Source organism: Ranitomeya imitator, chromosome 3 (assembly GCF_032444005.1).
Source record: "Ranitomeya imitator isolate aRanImi1 chromosome 3, aRanImi1.pri, whole genome shotgun sequence".
NCBI classification, from domain to species: domain Eukaryota; kingdom Metazoa; phylum Chordata; class Amphibia; order Anura; family Dendrobatidae; genus Ranitomeya; species Ranitomeya imitator.
In genome coordinates, this window is record NC_091284.1 from 574,506,462 (window position 1) to 574,524,906 (window position 18,445).

Sequence of the window (18,445 nt, forward strand, 5' to 3'; positions counted from 1 at the left end):
TCGTATTATTAGCTCCTATTAAAGGAAAAATTCCACCTCTTGCTGCCTAAATAGGTCCTTATCCCTCCCTACACCCAACCATCATATAATTGGTGGGTTCGGAGGAGGAAGCACTGACTTCTTCCAATACTGCATGCACAGTGCGTATTTAGCGCTGCGCATACATCGGTCAGGGAGGCAACGATGGTAATAAACTAGCAGTTCACTGTGCATTGACGTTATGGAATTCAAGTACAGAGGAAAGTGTGCACCGCTCAGATGGTCAAAGTTGATGGGCTGTCCTAAGTGGAGAAATGCCAGAGAGTCAATAATTGGCTCCCAGAAATAAGAACCGTTGATTTATTGAATATTCTTAGGCCACATTCTACTTTCCGTTTCTTACAATTCCACTTACTTTTAATATATGTTTGTTGTTTTTCAGGTGTAACTCACAATATTCCTTTACTTCGGGAAGTTATCACTCACCCTCGTTTCATTAAAGGGGACATTACTACTAAATTTCTCCCTGAAGTTTATCCTGATGGATTTAAAGGTTTGTTTTGTACATTGCAGAATTCTTAATGATTGACTTAAAATGCAGATTTTACCTTTCCCTTAGATCTTTTAAATTCTATTGTGATGCATTCCAATTTACATGTGATAAGTAGATCGTCTAGTTTAACATTCCCTGCTATAGGAGGTTTGACTGTTTAATAGAAAAAATATTCGTATTTTAGCGCAGTGTGCTCTTGAAAACGAAACCTGTGTTGTGATTGCTACTTATGGGCTATGAATGCAGTTTTTCTTTTATATAGTTTTTATCAATTTCCACCAAGTACCATATGTTCCAGGTAGTAGTACTAATGTCATTTTAGGGCAGCGTTGTGCTTTTATTTTGGTTTTTTACTAGGTGAAGAAAAATTATTTGCATTAAGAGACCGTTCTTATTCATAGCTATATCAAAGTAGTTAAATCACAGCTACTCAATCAATTAAAAAATAGAATTTGTTTTTTTATTGTTTCTGAATGTAATATTTATTAGATTCTGCATTTTTCTATTTGAAGCCACATCATTTAACTATTTTTTTGCGATTGTAAGTATAGACTTCTTTGTGTAGTGCTGATAACGTAAGCAATAGGTAAGGACTAAGTAGCACATGCTGGTTATTGACTTGGATGATGTACATGATGAACTCTTGGGAAACACTTTCTCTGCAATAGTGCTAGTGACTGGGCTTATCTCCGATACAAGAATAGTGAGAGATGAGTTGCTGGATGATGAGTGTAAGGGTACCGTCACACTATACGATTTACCTACGATCACGACCAGCGATATGACCTGGCCGTGATCGTAGGTAAATCGTAGTGTGGTCGCTGGGGAGCTGTCACACAGACAGCTCTCCAGCGACCAACGATCCCGAGGTCCCTGGGTAACCAGGGTAAACATCGGGTAACTAAGCGCAGGACCGCGCTTAGTTACCCGATGTTTACCCTGGTTACAAGCGTTAAACTAAAAAAAAACAAACAGCACATACTTACATTCTGGTGTCCGTCAGGTCCCTTGCAGTCTGGTTCCCGCACTCAGTGACTGCCGGCCGTAAAGTGAAAGTGAAAGCACAGCCGCTGTGCTCTGCTTTCACTTTACGGCCGGCAGTCACAGTGCGGGAAGCAGACTGCAAGGGACCTGACGGACACCAGAATGTAAGTATGTGCTGTTTGTTTTTTTTTAGTTTAACGCTTGTAACCAGGGTAAACATCGGGTAACTAAGCGCGGTCCTGCGCTTAGTTACCCGATGTTTACCCTGGTTACAAGCGAACGCATCGCTGGATCGCATCGCTAGATCGCTAGATCGGTGTCACACACACCGATCTAGCGATGACAGCGGGAGATCCAGCGATGAAAGAAATTTCTAAACGATCTGCTACGACGTACGATTCTCAGCAGGATCCCTGATCGCTGCTGCGTGTCAGACACAGCGATATCGTAACGATATCGCTGGAACGTCACGAATCGTACCGTCGTAGCGATCGAAATGTTATAGTGTGACGGTACCCTAAAGGAGCCGGTACTTGGCATACAACTCCTCAAGCCCAGCAAATAGTACGGTCCTCGATCTTGAGTTTGTCATACACCTGGTAGTATTTATAAGCATGTGCAATCTGTGCCGAATGTCACTTGAGATAAGGGCAATACCTGACAACCAGCACTACATGTTGTACGGGGCTGTGCTGTCTCAGCTATGTACACTGTTTACATCCATCTGCTGACATTACAAACACAAGTATCGACCCCCCACTAGGTTTGCTATTGATTACCTACCCTTTAGCCCCTTTAACAATCAGAAAAGGCAGTATAGTCTTTGTGACAATTTGTTCTGAAACGCCACCGAATACATAGGTCACAGAAGTCTACAATTGCTAAAAGAAATGATGATGAGCCATGCATGGGGCTATTCTGCGCTGTACTGCACTGCGGATGAATGCTCATTTCAGAATATGTAAATTGTCCATTGCTGTCAAACCACTAATCCGTGGTATCAATGTGTTATAAAGGAAGGGTTAATTGGAACAATTGCATGAGTGATGTATTATCACATACAGTACTCTCATTAATGTTATTTAAATTACAAAAATCTAGAAAGGGAAAAAAAATCTCGTCCTCTAGCTTTAAAGTTATCATGTGGCATTTTTTTTTCATAAAGTAAGCTATTGATTTAGTGAGCTTTCCTAATATTAATTTCAAGTGACATGGAAGGAACCAGAGGTCATTGATTTCTGCATTCCTTTGCTGACCTCCTTTCACAACCACAAGCCTGTTCTTAGTTTGTGTACACTGTACAAGGTGCCATTGAGGCGCCAAAGCATTAAGTAAAAGCAGCAGCTTTCTTGTTTTATTTTTGTGCTGAACTATATATAGTCTCTTTACTGAATACTTAACCATTTTACCCTGGCATCTGCACCGTCGCAGCTACAGCCACAAAATTTTGGCACAGTCACACGTCTGGACCCCGAGAGCGTCATAGGCTATGTTGTGAGGTGAAATTTTAACCCCGCGCTTTCCAATTCACCAAACAATTTTGCCCCTATCTACATAATGGGGAAAAGTGAAAGGAAAAGTGTTGGAGGCAAATTGACAGCTGCCAGATGTGAACAAGGGGGACTTAGAGAATGAGAGCGATGGCGCCAAAGAGTATATACCGTACAGTTGCTAAGGTGGGGCCCCGACATGGGATACTCACCACACACGGGGATATGAACACACACACAAAATGTGCTTGAACACATATCACCCTCAGCACACATTTCACCACACATACACCAACCTCGCCACATAAAAGTCGAAACACAAAAGTCGCCGCTCAAAACTCGCCACGCGCAAAACTCGCCACATGCAAAAACTAGGCTCACGCAAAACTCGCCACAAGTGCAAAACTCACCTCATGGAAAACTCGCCACACGCAAAACTTGCTACACTAACCTGTCACATGCAACTCGACACACAAAAAGTTGCTACACGCATGTTGCCACACAAAACTCATCTCACAAAAGTCGCTACATGCATGTCGCCACACGCAACTCAACACACACAACTTGACAAACGAAACTCGCCCTAAAACACACACAAGTCTGGTATTATGCTTCAAAAATAAAAAATCTGATTAATAAGCAGACAAACTACAAGAGCAGCAAATGTACCATATAGGAAATACGGCAGCTGTCAGTCACATGACCTGTCTATTATGTGTATGTGTGAGCTAATATATACTGCCAGGGGGAGGGCTTCCTGTTGGCTGGGGATTTATCAGGCTGCCAATTTAGCTTACAAATACTGAGGTAAAAATACTGACCAAATAACGTGTGAATGCAGTCTAATACAGGAGGAGATGACACACAGGTATATACTATATACAGGAGAGATGGCACACAGGTATATACTATATACAGGAGGAGATGACACACAGGTATATACTATATACAGGAGGAGATGACACACAGGTATATACTATATACAGGAGGAGATGACACACAGATATATACTATATACAGGAGGAGATGACATACAGGTATATACTATATACAGGGGAGATGACATACAGGTATATACTATATACAGGAGCAGATGACCTACAGGTAATAGACTATAAACAGGAGGAGATGACACAGGTATATACTATATACAGGAGCAGATGACCTACAGGTATATACTATATACAGGAGCAGATGACCTACGGGTATATACTATATACAGGAGGCTATGACATACAGGTATATGCTATATAGAAGATGACATACAGGTATATACTATATACAGGAGGAGATGACACACAGATATATACTATATATAGAAGGAGAAGACATACAGGTATATACTATATATAGGAGGAGATGACATACAGGTATATACTATATACAGGGGAGATGACACACAGCAGGTATATACTATATACAGGGGAGATGACAAACAGGTAGATACTACATACAGGAGATGACATACAGGTGTATACTATATATAAGGGAGATGACAAACATGTATATACTTAGGTAAAAATGAGAGGTGTGAGGTGAAAATGAAAAGGTGTGATTGCAAAATGAGAGGAGTGAGGGAAAATAGTGGATTGATTGGAAAATAACAGATGTGAGGTCGAAATGACAAGTGTTAGGGGGGAATGAGAGGAGTGAGGGGGAAAATGAGAAATGTGAGGGGGAAAATGAAAGATGTGATTGGGAAAATGAGAGGCATGATGGGAAAATAAGAGAAGTGAGGTGCTATAACTAACCACAGATATTTACTATGCCCAGGCAACGCCGGGCTCTTCAGCTAGTATTTGATAAAAATTGTATTTTAAGATTTTTTTTAATTTTTTTTACATAATGGTATGCAAACTGTTAAGGAACTCTGTGTCATGATATGTACTTTTGCCCTGTATTTGAATAATATGCCATTTGATGTATGTAACTGTTCTCTGGTCTATTAGCTGTAATTTATGTATTTTCTTGGCTGGGAGTTCACCTGTAACAATGTCTCCTTCCCCCAATACTTGCAGCCCTCAGCTATAATGTAATTAAGCTTTGTCAACATCACTAGTGGAGGAATAGCCATTCTTCCTCACAGCAGGTGGCTAGTCAAATGTACATATTACATAGACTGCCTGGAGCCCACCAGTCTAGAATCTTCTGGTGGACCCAACCATTGAATAGAAGGTGTAACCCCTACCCCTTCATGGGCGGATCCCAGGAGCTCAGACAGTCCATTCTTATTTTGAGATCAGATGTGAGTTGATCCTTGAAGGAGAAGGAGTGGGGATTTTTAGCTGAGGCAAGACCCCATGTCCATCTGGGACTGCGGAAGCGAACGGGGCGAGACTTGAGCTGAGGACATATCTCGTCGTTCGTGAGATTGTTTTGGGATCCCTTGGACTAATTGTGGACTATTGCTTTGTTACCTGGCACAAGGATTATCGGGAGGTGCCCCTGAACCTGTTCCATTGGACTAATTGTGGACTCTGTAGATCTACCTGCATGTGTTGTTCCAGCGTTCTTGATAATAAATCTGTTGAATCATCCCTCGGCCTGTTGTCCCTTCTTGCTCTGCCGTACACCCCGTCACAAACTGGTGGCAAGCAGTGGGACCAGAGCAGAAGGAATGGAGGACAAAGGCCCATCAACATCGGGAACCAGCACCGCAGAGTACAAGAACTGGACTGCGGTGAACCTACAAAGGCCCGTGAACTGGGAGTCAGCTACAAGGGACTCTCCAAGGAGCAGCTCATTGAGGCTTTGGAAGGAGTTCGCCTGCAAGATGACGCTGAGGAAGGATCCTCACAGCAAATGGAGGAAAGAAGGCGGCCGAAGGTAAATACCCAAAAAAGTCAGTGGGTTATGTGGTACGAGGAGGAGTTGGCATTGCTGGGAGAAGAGGCCACCATGGACGATAAGAGGGAGGCCATTCACAGAGCTCAGGAGAGGGAGGCCATTCACAGAGCCGAGGAGAGGGAGGCCATTCACAGAGCCGAGGAGAGGGAGGCCATTCACAGAGCCGAGGAGAGGGAGAGGGAGGCCATTCACAGAGCTGAGGAGAGGGAGAGGGAGGCCATTGACAGAGCCGAGGACAGAGCTCAGGAGATGGCATTGCTGGAGAGGCAGATCGCTTTGGAAGCAGCTAGAAGCTCCAGACAGACTAACCTCAGCACCCACCATGAGGGAACTCCCCAGAGTGTCCCGCAAAGACTTCAAGCCCTTTAATGAGGCTGCAGGCGACATTGAGGGCTTCTTCCAGGACTTTGAGCATCAGTGTCGATTAATGGAAGTCCCGGAAAGGGAGCGAGTCCGACATCTGGTGGGGCTCTTAGAGGGTGGAGCTGCCGCAGCCTATAGAGCTATGGATCCTCAGGGGAACTGTGAGTATGCGGAGATTAAACGGACTATTCTAGAACATTATGCTGTTACCCCAGACACTTACAGGGCTCAGTTCCGTACTTTAGCCTGTGATGAGGAAGTGTCTTTCAAGATGTATGCCCACAGACTCAAACAAATATGTCATCGCTGGCTGGAGGCAGAGGAGGCCTTAACCTGGGAGACCTTCCTCCAGATTATTTTAAAAGAGCAGTTTTACTTCAAGTGCCCTGCTGAGATCCGGGAATGGGTGCGTGAGAGGAGACTAGCCACTGTGGAGGAAGCTGCAGCTCTAGCTGATGAGGCTCTCACCATCAAGCCTCAGTGGAGGGTTCTGTTGGAGGATGGAGAGAGGCCTACCAGCTTCACAACACCGGTGGCCCCCTGTTCTTCTGTCCCCATTGTTCCCCGTTCCTCTAAGCCACCACCTCATGCTGATACCCGTGTAAATGTGCATCCAGTTGCTTCTACTGCGTTTTCTGGAATACGACGAGGAGAGGAAGTATCAGAGCGCAGGTGTTATGGTTGTGGGCATCTGGGGCATCTGCAGGCCTCATGCCCAGCCAGCTCATGGAGAAGTCGTCCTCAAACCCCTACAGCACCTTCAGGTGGGAGCCGGCCTCCAGGTTCCCTTACCCCTCGCCCAAGAGGACGCCTTGGATGGAGTGAGACCCAGCAGAGATGCTATCGATGTGGACAGCCGGGGCATCTGCAAGCCTCCTGCCCAGCTGTTCAAATGAGGATTAATCCTGTACCCAGTCGTATTATTAATTATGTACACCAAAGTGCCATGGAGGACGACGTGTCACCACTACGTGAGGACTGGCCTAGTGCCTCACCCACCCATGTTGCACCACTAGGAGTTTATGGTGTGCGACCCGCAGCTATGATGACTTCTGCTCATCGAGGTAAGCACTTGGAGGAGGCCGTGCTGGATGGACAGAGACTTATTGGATTTTGTGACTCAGGGGCTTTCCTCACACTGGCTGATCCCCGAGTGGTTCGGCCTGAGGCAATCCATCGAGGACCTGGGATTGTCATTTGGGGTCAGGCGATGTGTGGTTGGGGTGATGGGTGGTCTGCCTGCAGATGTTCTCCTGGGCAATGATGTGGGAGAGCTAAGATGCCAATTTGTGGCTGCATGAAGCCACATGAATGTTACGCTCTGCCTGTGTGTACTTAACCAGCGACCTGTAGAGGTCCCTGGTACGTACACAAATTGGGAGGGGAAGGGATTGTCATGATATGTACTTTTGCCCTGTATTTGAATAATATGCCATTTGATGTATGTAACTGTTCTCTGGTCTATTAGCTGTAATTTATGTATTTTCTTGGCTGGGAGTTCACCTGTAACAATGTCTCCTTCCCCCAATACTTGCAGCCCTCAGCTATAATGTAATTAAGCTTTGTCAACATCACTAGTGGAGGAATAGCCATTCTTCCTCACAGCAGGTGGCTAGTCAAATGTACATATTACATAGACTGCCTGGAGCCCACCAGTCTAGAATCTTCTGGTGGACCCAACCATTGAATAGAAGGTGTAACCCCTACCCCTTCATGGGCGGATCCCAGGAGCTCAGACAATCCATTCTTATTTTGAGATCAGATGTGAGTTGATCCTTGAAGGAGAAGGAGTGGGGATTCTTAGCTGAGGCAAGACCCCATGTCCATCTGGGACTGCGGAAGCGAACGGGGCGACACTTGAGCTGAGGACATATCTCGTCGTTCATGAGATTGTTTTGGGATCCCTTGGACTAATTGTGGACTATTGCTTTGTTACCTGGCACAAGGATTATCGGGAGGTGCCCCTGAACCTGTTCCATTGGACTAATTGTGGACTCTGTAGATCTACCTGCATGTGTTGTTCCAGCGTTCTTGATAATAAATCTGTTGAATCATCCCTCGGCCTGTTGTCCCTTCTTGCTCTGCCGTACACCCCGTCACACTCTGTGTTAACAAAGTTGCAAGCGTTTCATAGATTTAATATAACAATTATGGTTACAGTAGCCAAAGATGTATTACCCAGTTGGGCAGTCGTAAATATGACCGGTAAAAAATGGCAAGTGAAAATGACCTGTAGAAAAAGCTCTACAAACAGTTATTTCTGAAATTTGATACTCAGTGAAGGGGACAGATTAAATGGGTGACGTAGGAAGATGAACTATTGTTTAAATCAGGTTTTTGTTACATGTGTTTTAATTTTGCCAATGTGTTTTTTTTTTCCATATTATGATCTGTATTTAACCTCCTATCCTTCCTTTCATGAGGAGTTTACAGTAGTTTCCTTGTCATCAGAGGCAGGGATACCATGACTGTCAGCACTTCTTATACACAGCTGATAATACAGTATCGACCAATCACCCAAGGCAATATCACAGCTGACCCCGCTAACCCTCCCATTACAATGACCTTTGCAAGCACTCATGAGATGCTTCAGTAGAAAAGATGAGATCAGAGTCTATCACAGATAATTTACATGTAGATTTCCTAAAACAGTGAACACAGTTCTGAAAAAGACCCAGTGGCTAGAATGAAAATTGGAAGATTTCTATTTTTTGTTTTTAATGAACAAGCAATATATATTTAAAAAAAAAATTTAGCACTAAAATCTGATCTAAGTAATATGTCATTTTCTAATGACACTTTCTTTTTAAAGGGGTTTCCTGGAACTAAACTGCTAATGATCTTCCTGTAGGATAAGTAATCAACATGATATTGTGGGGGTCTGACAGCCAGAACCCCCACTGATCAAATGATATGTGCAGTGGCAGGATGTCAGCAATAAATGGAGCAGAAAACAACTGTCCCATACATAGTATAGTGTACACCGCAGTACTCTGCAGCGGCCACTATTAATGTACCGTATATACTCGAGTATAAGCCGACCTGAGTATAAGCCGACCCCCCTAATTTTGCCACAAAAAACTGGGAAAACTTAGTGACTCGAGTATAAGCCTAGGGTGGGTAATGCAGCATCTATCGGTAAATGTCAAAAGTAAAAATAGATACCAATAAAAGTAAAATTAATTGAGACATCAGTAGTTTAAGTGTTTTTGAATATCCATATTGAATCAGGAGCCCCATATAATGCTCCATAAAGTTTATGATGGCCCCATAAGATGCTCCATATTAAAGTATGCCCCATATAATCCTGCATAAAGGTTAATAATGGCCCATAAGATGCTCCATAGAGATATTTGCCCAATATAATGTTGCACAAATGTTGATTATGGCCCCATAAGATGCTCCATAAAGATATTTGCCCCATGTAGTGCTGCACAAACCTTGATTATGGCCCCATAAGATGCTCCATACAGACACTTGCCCCATATAGTACTGCACAAATGTTGATTATGGCCCCATACAGACACTTGCCCCATATAGTGCTGCACAAACGTTATGGCCCCATAAAATGCTCCATACAGACACTTTCCCCATTTGCTGTTGCTGCGATAAAAAAATCACATACTCACCTCTCCGTCGCTCAGGCCCCCGGCATATTCAATATTCACCTGACTTCGTTCCGGCGCTTCTCCATTTTCAGCGTCTTCTGCACTGACGTTCAAGCAGAGGGCGTGCACTAACCACGTCACCGCGCCCTCTGACCTGAGCGTCACTGCAGAAGATGCTGAAGATGGAGTGGCGCCGGAACGAGGACAGGTGAATATCGCGCAGCGCTCCCCTCCCCGTTATACTCACCTGCTCCTGGTGCGGTGCAGTCCCTGCTTCCCCGGCGCCGCAGCTTCTTCCTGTACTGAGCGGTCACCGTTACTGCTCATTACAGTAATGAATATGTGGCTCCATATGGGAGGTGGAGCAGCATATTCATTACTGTAATGAGTGGTACCATGTGACCGCTCAGTACAGGAAGAAGCTGGGGCGTCGGGGAGCCAGGGACCTGCAGGGACCGCGCCAGGAGCAGGTGAGTATTATTAGACAGCACCCGCTCCCCCTCCCCTGCTGACCCCAGGGTATGACTCGAGTATAAGCCGAGAGGGGGACTTTCAGCCAAAAAAAATGGGCTGAAAATCTCGGCTTATAACCAGGGATTCAAGCTTGAGGAGGCTAATTTGCATATTCCAGGTGCCTTCTGGGAAAAGCGAAGTCTCCCTAAGCTAGAAGATCGTTGGGTACAGCCGGGACCAGCTGCTTGGAAAGCATCGCCAAACCAGGGATTCAAGCTTGAGGAGGCTAATTTGCATATTCCAGGTGCCTTCTGGGAAAAGCGAAGTCTCCCTAAGCTAGAAGATCGTTGGGTACAGCCGGGACCAGCTGCTTGGAAAGCATCGCCAAACCAGGGATTCAAGCTTGAGGAGGCTAATTTGCATATTCCAGGTGCCTTCTGGGAAAAGCGAAGAGTCTCCCTAAGCTAGAAGATCGTTGGGTACAGCCGGGACCAGCTGCTTGGAAAGCATCGCCAAACCAGGGATTCAAGCTTGAGGAGGCTAATTTGCATATTCCAGGTGCCTTCTGGGAAAAGCGAAGTCTCCCTAAGCTAGAAGATCGTTGGGTACAGCCGGGACCAGCTGCTTGGAAAGCATCGCCAAACCTTCATACGTTTGCCTGTAGGATATTATTGCAAGAGAGCTTGGCTGAGTAGATTACACAAGAAGGAAAACACACAGCAAGTCAGCAGGATCTAGGAGCAACATGGCAGATGTGACAACCTACATGGTGAGCTGCAGCATGTGCTACATGTTCACAGACCGACCAGAAGAAGAATCAAATTTCACCTGTCAGAAGTGTAGACTAGTGGCCCTTTTAGAAGAAAAGGTGCGGGGTCTGGAAGAAAGAATAGCAACTTTGAAACTCATCAAAGAGAATGAAGACTTTCTAGACAGAACAGAAGCATCTCTACTGGTCACAGAAGGTGAAAAAAGTGTCAGAGAACCTCCAAAAGCAGATGAGTGGAAGCATGTGACCAAAAGAAGCAAGAAGACCATGGAGAAATCACCAACCACACAACTGAAGAACCGATATCAAATCTTTGTAGAGGATGAAGATGGCACACCTAAGGATGAAGCAATACCAGCAAGCAAAAAAGAAAAGGGCACACAGCAACAAGTGACAGCAAAAAGTACAGCCAAGAAGCAACGAAGAGTGGTGGTGGTGGGAGACTCACTACTGAGAGGCACAGAAGCAGCCATCTGCAGACCGGACATAACTGCAAGAGAAGTATGCTGCCTTCCAGGTGCGATGATCAAGGATGTGACCGATAGGATACCAAAGCTCTTCAGCTCCAAGGACGTCCACCCATTTCTTCTGATACATGTTGGCACCAATGACACGGCAAGGAAAGACCTACCGACAATCTGCAAAGACTTTGAAGAGTTGGGGAAGAAAGTAAAGGAACTGGATGCACAGGTAGTTTTTTCTTCTATCCTTCCAGTAGACGGGCATGGCACCAGGAGATGGAACAGGATCCTTGATGCAAACAACTGGCTAAGACGATGGTGCAGACAACAAGGATTCGGATTCCTGGACCACGGTGTGAATTACTGGTACGATGGACTCCTCGCCAGAGATGGACTACACCTCAACAAACCTGGGAAACACACATTCGCCAGAAGACTCGCTACACTCATCAGGAGGGCGTTAAACTAGAAGACGAGGGGACGGGAAGAAAAACATTAGACTTGAACAAAGAAGACCCAGGAAAACATACTCAGATGGGAGGTAAGAACATTTCTAAAGCAATCCACAGCAAGGAGATTGGAACAAAACAAAAACCTCTAAACTGCATGCTCGCAAACGCCAGAAGCCTGACAAACAAGATGGAAGAACTAGAAGCAGAAATATCTACAGGTAACTTTGACATAGTGGGAATAACCGAGACATGGTTAGATGAAAGGTATGACTGGGCAGTTAACTTACAGGGTTACAGTCTGTTTAGAAAGGATCGTAAAAATCGGAGAGGAGGAGGGGTTTGTCTCTATGTAAAGTCTTGTCTAAAGTCCACTTTAAGGGAGGATATTAGCGAAGGAAATGAGGATGTCGAGTCCATATGGGTCGAAATTCATGGAGGGAAAAATGGTAACAAAATTCTCATTGGGGTCTGTTACAAACCCCCAAATATAACAGAAACCATGGAAAGTCTACTTCTAAAGCAGATAGATGAAGCTGCAACCCATAATGAGGTCCTGGTTATGGGGGACTTTAACTACCCGGATATTAACTGGGAAAGTGAAACCTGTGAAACCCATAAAGGCAACAGGTTTCTGCTAATAACCAAGAAAAATTATCTTTCACAATTGGTGCAGAATCCAACCAGAGGAGCAGCACTTTTAGACCTAATACTATCTAATAGACCTGACAGAATAACAAATCTGCAGGTGGTTGGGCATCTAGGAAATAGCGACTACAATATTGTACAGTTTCACCTGTCTTTCACTAGGGGCACTTGTCAGGGAGTCACAAAAACACTGAACTTTAGGAAGGCAAAGTTTGACCAGCTTAGAGATGCCCTTAATCTGGTAGACTGGGACAATATCCTCAGAAATAAGAATACAGATAATAAATGGGAAATGTTTAAGAACATCCTAAATAGGCAGTTTAAGCGGTTTATACCTTGTGGGAATAAAAGGACTAGAAATAGGAAAAACCCAATGTGGCTAAACAAAGAAGTAAGACAGGCAGTTAACAGTAAAAAGAAAGCATTTGCACTACTAAAGCAGGATGGCACCATTGAAGCTCTAAAAAACTATAGGGAGAAAAATACTTTATCTAAAAAACTAATTAAAGCTGCCAAAAAGGAAACAGAGAAGCACATTGCTAAGGAGAGTAAAACTAATCCCAAACTGTTCTTCAACTATATCAATAGTAAAAGAATAAAAGCTGAAAATGTAGGCCCCTTAAAAAATAGTGAGGAAAGAATGGTTGTAGATGACGAGGAAAAAGCTAACATATTAAACACCTTCTTCTCCACGGTATTCACGGCGGAAAATGAAATGCTAGGTGAAATCCCAAGAAACAATGAAAACCCTATATTAAGGGTCACCAATCTAACCCAAGAAGAGGTGCGAAATCGGCTAAATAAGATTAAAATAGATAAATCTCCGGATGGCATACACCCACGAGTACTAAGGGAACTAAGTAATGTAATAGATAAACCATTATTTCTTATTTTTAGGGACTCTATATCGACAGGATCTGTTCCGCAGGACTGGCGCATAGCAAATGTGGTGCCAATATTCAAAAAGGGCTCTAAAAGTGAACCTGGAAATTATAGGCCAGTAAGTCTAACCTCTATTGTTGGTAAAATATTTGAACGGTTTCTGAGGGATGTTATTCTGGATTATCTCAATGAGAATAACTGTTTAACTCCATATCAGCATGGGTTTATGAGAAATCGCTCCTGTCAAACCAATCTAATCAGTTTTTATGAAGAGGTAAGCTATAGGCTGGACCACGGTGAGTCATTGGACGTGGTATATCTCGATTTTTCCAAAGCGTTTGATACCGTGCCGCACAAGAGGTTGGTACACAAAATGAGAATGCTTGGTCTGGGGGAAAATGTGTGTAAATGGGTTAGTAACTGGCTTAGTGATAGAAAGCAGAGGGTGGTTATAAATGGTATAGTCTCTAACTGGGTCGCTGTGACCAGTGGGGTACCGCAGGGGTCAGTATTGGGACCTGTTCTCTTCAACATATTCATTAATGATCTGGTAGAAGGTTTACACAGTAAAATATCGATATTTGCAGATGATACAAAACTATGTAAAGCAGTTAATACAAGAGAAGATAGTATTCTGCTACAGATGGATCTGGATAAGTTGGAAACTTGGGCTGAAAGGTGGCAGATGAGGTTTAACAATGATAAATGTAAGGTTATACACATGGGAAGAGGGAATCAATATCACCATTACACACTGAATGGGAAACCACTGGGTAAATCTGACAGGGAGAAGGACTTGGGGATCCTAGTTAATGATAAACTTACCTGGAGCAGCCAGTGCCAGGCAGCAGCTGCCAAGGCAAACAGGATCATGGGGTGCATTAAAAGAGGTCTGGATACACATGATGAGAGCATTATACTGCCTCTGTACAAATCCCTAGTTAGACCGCACATGGAGTACTGTGTCCAGTTTTGGGCACCGGTGCTCATGAAGGATATAATGGAACTAGAGAGAGTACAAAGGAGGGCAACAAAATTAATAAAGGGGATGTGAGAACTACAATACCCAGACAGATTAGCGAAATTAGGATTATTTAGTCTAGAAAAAAGACGACTGAGGGGCGATCTAATAACCATGTATAAGTATATAAGGGGACAATACAAATATCTGGCTGAGGATCTGTTTATACCAAGGAAGGTGACGGGCACAAGGGGCATTCTTTGCGTCTGGAGGAGAGAAGGTTTTTCCACCAACATAGAAGAGGATTCTTTACTGTTAGGGCAGTGAGAATCTGGAATTGCTTGCCTGAGGAGGTGGTGATGGCGAACTCAGTCGAGGGGTTCAAGATAGGCCTGGATGTCTTCCTGGAGCAGAACAATATTGTATCATACAATTATTAGGTTCTGTAGAAGGACGTAGATCTGGGGATTTATTATGATGGAATATAGGCTGAACTGGATGGACAAATGTCTTTTTTCGGCCTTACTAACTATGTTACTATGTTATACTCGAGTATATACGGTATGTAGCTGTGGTATTCAGCTACATTCATAGTGTAGATTTGGCCTTTGCTGGATCAGATATCTGCTAATTAGTGGGAATTCTAGGTGTCGGACCTATAGATAGGTAATCAATAATTTAGTCCATGACGACCCCTCTAACGTGGAATTTCTGCAGTTTTACCAAGTGCTCCACCTATGTAGCGATTTCATGTGGCTCTTGTTTATGAGATCACCTGATCCAACCTACCACAAAAAAAAAACAAAAGGCAATATGCCCTAATAGGGTTTTTCAAAGGAGGGGTGTGGTGACTGCGACTACCCCTTTTTTAATTTGGAAATTGATAAAATGAGCAAAGAAAATGACGCATATCAAATCCAGATAAATGTTTTTGTTCTATGTATGAAATGTTATGTTTACTCCTTCTTAAAGTTCTCCAGTATTTCTTTTTATTTTTTAATCCTTGAGTTTTCTCCATAACAGGACACAGTTTGACATCTCAAGAAAGAAATGACCTCCTTGCTACAACAGCCTCGCTATATGTCGTGTCACAGACCAGGTCACATCACTTTCTAAATAACACAAGGTTGGTTTTCAAACATTTGAGAACACAAAATATAAAAATGCGGAAATGTATTGTCATCGTTCCACTAAGATGTATTATGTAAATGTGAAACTACCCACTATTCTTTCAGAAGCCCACACACATTCAAAGACAAAGGGAATATTGCTCAAGTAGCTGAGATTTCCAGCCAATACAGTAGCTTCTGCTGTGCTGATGATTAGGAGATAGTTTACAGAATTTATTCACTCCATGATATTAATCTTTGTCTTCTGCTATCCTCTTTCTCGGTAAACATTCCATGTATGAAACCATATATATGAGTGATAGTTGCTCACACTAAAAGGACATGATGGGCATGATAATTAGTTTGAGGTCAGACGATGCAGTTCACTTGTTGCAAATATTTATCATCGAGCATGTTATCACTACTTGATGGCTGAAAACAATTGTGAAGCTCACTTAAGAAAATAAGTTTATACAAAATCAATTTCATCAGCATCATTTTTTTAAACATATTTTTTTGTTAGGAAGCTAGAAAGGTTAATGGTTTATCAGCAGTTTTTAATTTTTCCAACCCAAAAATTGCTAAACCATTTTTTGGGGGGCGGACAACATCACATTTGAAGGGACGTTAAGGGGCATATGGGTCAAAAAAAATCCAAAGTGACACCATTTTAAAAACTGCACCCCTCAAAGTTCTTAACATGACATTCAAATAATGTATTAACTCTTTAAGTGCTTCACAGGAATTAAAGCGTGTGGAAGGAAAAAAATGAAATTTTTTCCCTGCAAAATTGGTGCGTTAGCTGCAAATTTTTCATTTTCACAAGGGTAACAGGAGAAAATAGACCATACAATTTTTCCTGAGTACACAGTACATATGAGGTAGAAAACTACTACACAGGACAGGGCTCGGAAGGGAAGGAGCACCATTTGACTTTTGGAGGGCAAAATTGTCTGGAATTGGCCTCATTTGCCTAAACAAGGCAACCCCTAGACAAAAGAACTACTGTAAATACTCGAGTATAAGCCGGCCCGAGTATAAGCCGACCCCCCTAATTTTGCCACAAAAAACTGGGAAAACTTATTGACTCGAGTATAAGCCTAGGGTAGGAAATCCAGCAGCTACCGGTGAATTTCAAAAATAAAAATAGATGCTCCATACCGTTCATTATTGCCCCATAAGATGCTCCATATAATGCTGTGCCACATATAATGCTGCATACCGTTCATTATTCCCCCATAGATGCTCTGCATAAAGCTGTGCCACATATAATGCTCCATACTGTTCATTATTGCCCCATAGATGCTCCATATAAAGCTGTGCCACATATAATGCTCCATATTGTTCATTATTGCCCCATAGATGCTCCATATAAAGCTGTGCCATATATAATGCTCCATACTGTTCATTATTGCCCCATAGATATGCCATAGAAAGCTCTGCCATATAGTGCTCTGCACTGTTCATTATGGTCCCATAGATGTGCCATAGAAAGCTCTGCCATATAGTGCTCTGCACCGTTCATTATTGCCCCATAGATGTGCCATAGAAAGCTCTGCCATATAGTGCTCTGCACCGTTCATTATTGCCCCATGGATGTGCCATAGAAAGCTCTGCCATATAGCGCTCTGCACCGTTCATTATTGCCCCATAGATGTGCCATAGAAAGCTCTGCCATATAGTGCTCTGCACCGTTCATTATTGCCCCATAGATGTGCCATAGAAAGCTCTGCCATATAGTGCTCTGCACCGTTCGTTATTGCCCCATAGATGTGCCATAGAAAGCTCTGCCATATAGTGCTCTGCACCGTTCATTATGGTCCCATAGATGTGCCATAGAAAGCTCTGCCATATAGTGCTCTGCTCCGTTCATTACGGTCCCATAGATGTGCCATAGAAAGCTCTGCCATATAGTGCTCTGCACCGTTCATTATGGTCCCATAGATGTGCCATAGAAAGCTCTGCCATATAGTGCTCTGCACCGTTCATTATGGTCCCATAGATGTGCCATAGAAAGCTCTGCACCATTCATTATGGTCCCATAGATGTGCCATAGAAAGCTCTGCCATATAGTGCTCTGCACCGTTCATTATGGTCCCATACATGTGCCATAGAAAGCTCTGCCATATAGTGCGCTGCACTGTTCATTATTGCCCCATAGATGTGCCATAGAAAGCTCTGCCATATAGTGCTCTGCACCGTTCATTATGGTCCCATAGATGTGCCATAGAAAGCTCTGCCATATAGTGCTCTGCACCGTTCATTATGGTCCCATAGATGTGCCATAGAAAGCTCTGCCATATAGTGCTCTGCACCGTTCATTATGGTCCCATAGATGTGCCATAGAAAGCTCTGCCATATAGTGCTCTGCACTGTTCATTATGGTCCCATAGATGTGCCATAGAAAGCTCTGCCATATAGTGCTCTGCACCGTTCATTACGGTCCCATAGATGTGCCATAGAAAGCTCTGCCATATAGTGCTCTGCACCGTTCATTATGGTCCCATAGATGTGCCATAGAAAGCTCTGCCATATAGTGCTCTGCACCGTTCATTATGGTCCCATAGATGTGCCATAGAAAGCTCTGCCATATAGTGCTCTGCACTGTTCATTATGGTCCCATAGATGTGCCATAGAAAGCTCTGCCATATAGTGCTCTGCACCGTTCATTACGGTCCCATAAATGTGCCATAGAAAGCTCTGCCATATAGTGCTCTGCACCGTTCATTATGGTCCCATAGATGTGCCATAGAAAGCTCTGCCATATAGTGCTCTGCACTGTTCATTATTGCCCCATAGATGTGCCATAGAAAGCTCTGCCATATAGTGCTCTGCACCGTTCATTATGGTCCCATAGATGTGCCATAGAAAGCTCTGCCATATAGTGCT

The 18,445-nt window shown here is 43.6% G+C and overlaps 1 protein-coding gene across 1 annotated transcript in view; it reads left to right on the forward strand.

The window, feature by feature from the left end:
- Window positions 1-18,445, forward strand: part of PCCA (propionyl-CoA carboxylase subunit alpha) — a 791,250-nt gene that overhangs the window by 435,235 nt on the left and 337,570 nt on the right. Inside the window, exons 17-18 of the mRNA XM_069757971.1 lie at window positions 422-532; window positions 15,471-15,573. Of these exons, the coding sequence (XP_069614072.1) occupies window positions 422-532; window positions 15,471-15,573 (214 nt within the window). The remainder of the gene's footprint in view (window positions 1-421; window positions 533-15,470; window positions 15,574-18,445) is intronic.